At 32.4% G+C, this 6,334-nt stretch overlaps 1 protein-coding gene across 1 annotated transcript; it reads left to right on the top strand.

Moving 5' to 3' along the window:
• Positions 1 to 2,729: 2,729 nt before the first annotated feature.
• On the top strand, positions 2,730 to 6,301 carry LOC120345296 (synaptosomal-associated protein 25-like). The gene has a single exon (XM_039414690.2). It carries the CDS (start codon positions 2,798 to 2,800, stop codon positions 3,425 to 3,427), a length of 630 nt encoding a protein of 209 aa, XP_039270624.1. The 5' UTR covers positions 2,730 to 2,797; the 3' UTR covers positions 3,428 to 6,301.
• Positions 6,302 to 6,334: the final 33 nt, after the last annotated feature.

Here is a 6,334-nt window from a genome sequence, read left to right as displayed (position 1 = left end):
CAGTATATATTTTATATACCATGAGTCATGTTAACAGAATTAAATTAATACGACAATAGTGGTATCGATGATGGATTTGAATATTTGCGCAACACAAAATCACCCTAGTAAAACGCCCATACTTTTAAATACCAACCATTACCCAAATTATTTGTCGGAAAGCGGGATAAAGTATGAGGTATTTTTCCGACTTGTGACAATTTTTTCGTGAGTACAAAAATACGAATCAAAAATTAATTATATTTGGGAACTTTACCACACATTTTAAGTCCGCAGATCGCCGTTGTATGTTTGAGTAATAATACTTTTATTATTTCATAAATATGAAAATAGGAATCAAAAACTATTTATAATCGGGTAGTTTACCACACATTGTAAGTCCACAGATCGCCTTGTATTTTGTAAATACGAAAATAGGAATCAAAAATTAATATTAATCGCGAGTTTGCCACACAATTTATGTCCACAGATTGCCGTGATATTGTTCCGAATATAATTAGTTTTGATTCTTATTTTCGTACTCACGAAAAATTGTCACAAGTCGGAAAAAGAATTTATATTTTATCCCGCTCTTGGGAACTAATTTGTATAATGGTTGCCATTGGTTTGTATTTAAAAGTATGGACTTTTTACTAGGATGATTTTGTGCTGCGCAAAATATTCGAATCCATGACCGATACTACTACTTAAAATGCCTTACCGTGTTAATTTAATTCTATTATCATAACTCAAATGTTGGTAAATCGGGCAGTTTACCACACATTTGAAGGCCACAGATCGCCGTTGCATTTTAGAATTATTAGTTTTATTATTTTGTAAACACGAATCCGAAATTAATTATAATTGGGCAGTTTACCACGTATTTCATGTCCACAAATACCCGTTGTATTTGGCATTAATACTTTCATTATTTTAGCAATATACAAATAGGAATCAATATTTAATAATATCGGTCAGTTTACTACACGTTTTATGTCCACAGATAGTCGATACAACCATGAGTTACGTTGAACAGAATTAAATTAATACGGCATGACATTTTAAATGCTGGTACCAGTCATGGATTGGATTATTTTGCGCTATAAAAAATCATCCTGGAAAGGATCGATACTTTTAACTATCGTTATCAGAATTATTTGCCAGAAATTATTTTCTAATAAATCGACTTGTTTTTCCAACTTGTGACAATTTATTGGATATCGTAACAATTACGGCTATAAATACCGTATTTCCCGGCTAATAAGTCCACATGGCAAATAGGACGATGTCTATTTTTAGCACTCAAAAAAGGGGTTTTTCCATATAGGCCTCCAATAAGACGGGTAGAAAAATTCGCTAATAATTTTATATGTTTAGAACCAGATCATGTTAGTTTGGTAGAATCATACTCACAGAATTAACTATTTTTAACAATTGAGCGGTAAATTTAAGTTGTAAAGCGGCAATCATTTAGGACAACCTATTAACCCGAATGTTGAAATAATTTTGGAATGTGATAAGTACTACACTGTACGTCCACGGGTTATTTCACAGCTGTGTTTTCCTGTCCCTGTGGTGTTTTGCTGAATCGGCAAAACGAAAGGGTCACAAATCACTTTTTCTTGGTGGCTGTGTTCCTCTTTAAAGTAACGATAACCAGCCTGCGATTAAATATCATGATTGGCAGACCCTAAGACCCAAATATAAGGTTACACAAATCATGCTTGAGAAGACTCATGCGAATAATAAGCAGGCCACATAGAAATAAAAGAAACATACTTTCTCAATTTTTCGACGTAATGGAAATGAATTTGTAAATTAAAAGCCTCGTACACGAATGTCGGCAATGTCCACCCACGTAAACGTGCAAATGTGTCGCAACACTATGCGACGTACGGTCGCACAGAATATAAACAATCAAAGTGCCGATTTAAAAAGTCGTTTAAAGATTCCCGTAAAAAAAAAACGAAACACCACGTTTACGGCAAAAAGTGGCTACTATTCGGAATTATTCGAAAATCAGCCGAAAAGGTATTCGAATACCTTGATATTCGAATATATTCGAATATTCGATTCGTTTTGGACAACCCTGACAACGCGTCATCCATTTTTCAGTCATAATTGAAGTAATTCCTGCATTCGCGCTATGTGTCTGCTGACAGCCCGTCACATGACCGAAATTGCGTTTTTTTTCCTGAAATCGGACTATTTTCTTCAGAGAAATCGAATGTTCACATTTTTAGCACAGTGTCGGAGGCCCATACTGTCTAGTAAAGGATGAGAATTGGGATCAGAGAATTGTGTCACACTGCTGTACTGCATATACCAGTAATAAGAATGATTAACTCTGATATTCATTCATGTACAGATGTATTTAATGCTATACCTACCTAGTCAGACGTTACTTATTAAGCTCCGTAAAAACTTGCGAAGGTTAGTGAGCACGTACCACTTACTTCTTTTAGCCACCCCATTTATTTTTAAATTCTATACGTTTCAAACATTTCTACTTAGAATTATTTTTTTTCTCTCCTGGTTCTGTATCAGCAGGTATACACTAATAGCAGAATATATTCAGGTGTTTCAATCGTTTGTTATTTGATTTTGCGCAATTCATGCACAATCAGAGCGCGACAGTTGTATATGGGATGAGTGAGACAACATGTGTATCTAATTTAGGATATATGGAGTGTCATTGTTGCATTGTTATCCTATAAAATATTTCTCAATGTATTTTTAAAACTTCAACTTTCATACCAAATAGCAGATTGTATTCTAATTTACATATTTAATTGTGTAGTCATCAACAAAATAAACTATGGCCGCAGATGATGACATGAGAGGCGAGCTCGCCAACATGCAGATGAGGGCGAACCAAATTACTGATGAGTCTCTGGAAAGTACTCGTCGTATGGTTGGTCTGATGGAAGAAACACAAGATGCTGGAATCAGAACCTTAGTTATGCTTGATGAACAAGGAGAACAACTCGATAGGATCGATGAAGGAATGGATCAAATTAATCAAGACATGAAACAAGCGGAAAAAAATTTAGAAGGATTGGAAAAGTGTTGTGGATTATGTGTTTGCCCATGGAATAGAGCTAAAAATTTTGAAAAAGGTGACGAATATAAAAAAGCATTCAGTAAAAATCAAGATAAAGTTGTCAGCGACCAACCCGGGGCCAGGATTCAGGATGAGAGAACGATGGCACAAGTTGGTGGTGGATACGTCAAGAGGGTAACAAACGATGCACGAGAAGATGAGATGGAAGAGAATTTGACACAAGTTGCTGGAGTTATCGGTAATCTGAAGCACATGGCTTTAGATATGGGCAATGAAATCTCATCACAAAACAACCAAATTGATAGAATCAACGCAAAAGCTGATGCAAACAAGGGCAGAATTGATTCCGCTAACCAACGGGCTGCAAAAATACTCAACAACTGAGTATATATTCTTCATTATTATTGATAGGTCAATTCAGATTGTTTAAATAGTATCATATGATCCGGGACTCCCCAGTCAGCTCCTCAGAAGAATAAATATAAATGGAGGAGCTTGCTAAATCTACTTGTGAATAATTATAAAACTAATCAGCATTGTATTTCTGAAGCAGCACTTGAGTGTTTCTGATATTTTTCAAACTGATATTATTAGGCAAAGATTCTACGTTTGACTTGGAAGATTTTAAACAAAGATGATTGAAATTTTTTTATCTGTTCGGTAATTCATAGCAAAATTCTGCTTATTTATTTTAGCTTTTGTCTGTCAAATGTAAAATTCTGACTAAAGTTAAGAAAATGTTACACCTCTTTGAACAGTAATTGATAATCTTTATTCATTTCTTTTTAATTATAGTTGTTCTGTAGCGATTTTTTTCATGAAATCAGTAATATTGAAAAACGATTTCCATTATGCACGTTTAACAGTGCATTAATGTGAGTATTATGGGGTTGTGCAATATTGCATGCTTACATTGACGATGACCTGGTTTGGTTATTGTTGTTGATGAAAATTTTCTAATATCCCAAATCATAACCTATAGTACATTTATGGGTTCAGCCTCTTCTTATATGTTCTTGAGAATGACAAATGTTATGGGTGGTAGTTTGAAATCTAAAATTAGTAGAGCGCAACATTATGCTTGAGTATGAATCCAACCCTTATTATTCCATAGAGACAAAATTCTCACGATAAAAGACAAGAAATAATCTCAAATAGTTTTCTATATTGCCAATCAATAAAACATATTTTGATATTATAAGTCAGATATCATTAATTGGCGTCATTAATATTCAAAATTATAGTATTTTTGAATATGAAAATTCCCAACGTTAATTTGTTATATACAATATGAGTTTGATTGAATTTTTCTTCGAAGCCTTGACAACCCAACTGCATCTTGATATCCAGTTCAATCAAATGTTGCATTATAATATTTTAATTCATATGTTTGATTCTGATTGGAATTCCTTCATGAATATTTTATTAAGGTCAATGCATTATACTCGACACTCTACAGACTATTCATTTGTTTGTAAAATGATTTATTTACGAAATGACATTTTTTGACTTTTCCAATCGATTCGGGTTCATCGTCAAAACAGTCAAAGTATTTTTATCAAAGATTGAAAATTGATTTTTCATGTTGAAACTTTTGTTGCTATGTTAAGTAAGTCTGCAACTATTGGAATGATAATGACATTCTGTGACATTTTTCATCTTCAGACCATCTTTCATTTTGAGAATAAGGTGACTTTCACGTTTACACTGGTGATTGGTTGTTCATTTTCGACATTTTGATTACTCAACTTTTTCATGCCGATATTTGGAATAAAATTAGTTGTAATGATTTGAATTAAAATCATAGTTGAATAAGCACGGAGATCTTTGGTACATTTTGGATTTTTAAAACATTGGAAATGACTATCTTAAACTTGTAAATTTGTGAATTATATTAAGAGTATAAACTATATAGAATTTTTTAAATTTATGAGGTAGTGGTTAACAATTTTCGATAATTTAGTGAAAGCTTTTTAGTGACATGCCATGCAGCGAATTCATGAAAAGATTAAATTAAATAAAATCTAGATATACCATGATTTGGCTGGGATAGAGAAAATTTTAGGACACTATCATCATTTATCTTATTTTACAAATTTGTCTTATTGCTAAGAGTAGAATTATCTTCACATTGGTGGCCACCCAATGTTCAATAAATGTTTTCATACCGCTCTAAGGTTATAAGCTCTCCGTAATTATTTATTACACCAAGTTATGTTTCTAGTAAACTCAAGGACACTCTCTTCATCCAACACCACCATTCAATTAGGTTCATCGATTTCTTATCATTTTGTGTAGGCTGTTTACTTCGTAAGACCTATTATTAATATTTGTGTTCTTTTATGATATGTACAGTATGTATCGATTATTTTTTGATCTAAGTATCTAATGTGTTGTTTAACTTATATATTTTCTGAGATGGATATTGAATGTGAATTGTTGAAAACTTTATAATAATCCTGAATTTTTTTCTGGTATGTCATTATGTCCACGTTCCTTGATATAAACACCTTAAACAAGAATTCTTTTTCCCAAGAATGTGTGGCATGTTTTGAATAAAAAGAAAATTGGTTAATATGTTTTATACCAAAACAGCAAATTTTGGAACACTTTTTTTTAGGTCTTTTTTTATTTTCAATTTATCCAATGATTTTATTTTGTAATATTCTACCTATGTAATAAAATGATTATTTCAGCAATTGTCATGACAATGAATCCTAAATATAGTAAACCTGATAATATACCGCAGTGAGAATTAATCGATGAAATATCTACTTGGCCATCTTGTCGATTATTGAAATCTGCCAAACTTTACAGTGAAGATTTCTCAATTGTATTGATTTAATACTATAAAGTTACACCCTTTGCAAGCACAGTCTTGTCTTGTTATCTGTTTGTTAAAGCATTAATAACTACAATACTCTTGAAGTTCATACTTCTATAGGGACTTGTAACAGCTGTCTACTCATAAATATTTATTATTCGATCTTTACGCCCGCCCAATGTTTGTTTCTTGTAGTATAATATGTTACTCGTCTGCTTCTGCAATGTCACGCCCCATCTGTTGTTTTTAAACACCAAAGTTTATGTTTTCAATGTTATTATTATTATTAAGATTGTTTTCCCCATATAGCGACTGCGTTATTTTCATTCTTTTGTTCAATTTACTGCTATGGTTTTAATCGTTTTCATCTGATATGTATGTATTATATTCATTTGAAATATTTACTGTACTAATGAATAAATTTATATTTAAGACTAGAAAAGTATAGACAGTTTGTCACTTCCACC

Source organism: Styela clava, chromosome 8 (assembly GCF_964204865.1).
Source record: "Styela clava chromosome 8, kaStyClav1.hap1.2, whole genome shotgun sequence".
Taxonomy (NCBI): domain Eukaryota; kingdom Metazoa; phylum Chordata; class Ascidiacea; order Stolidobranchia; family Styelidae; genus Styela; species Styela clava.
This window is presented reverse-complemented; position numbering and strand designations above follow the sequence as displayed.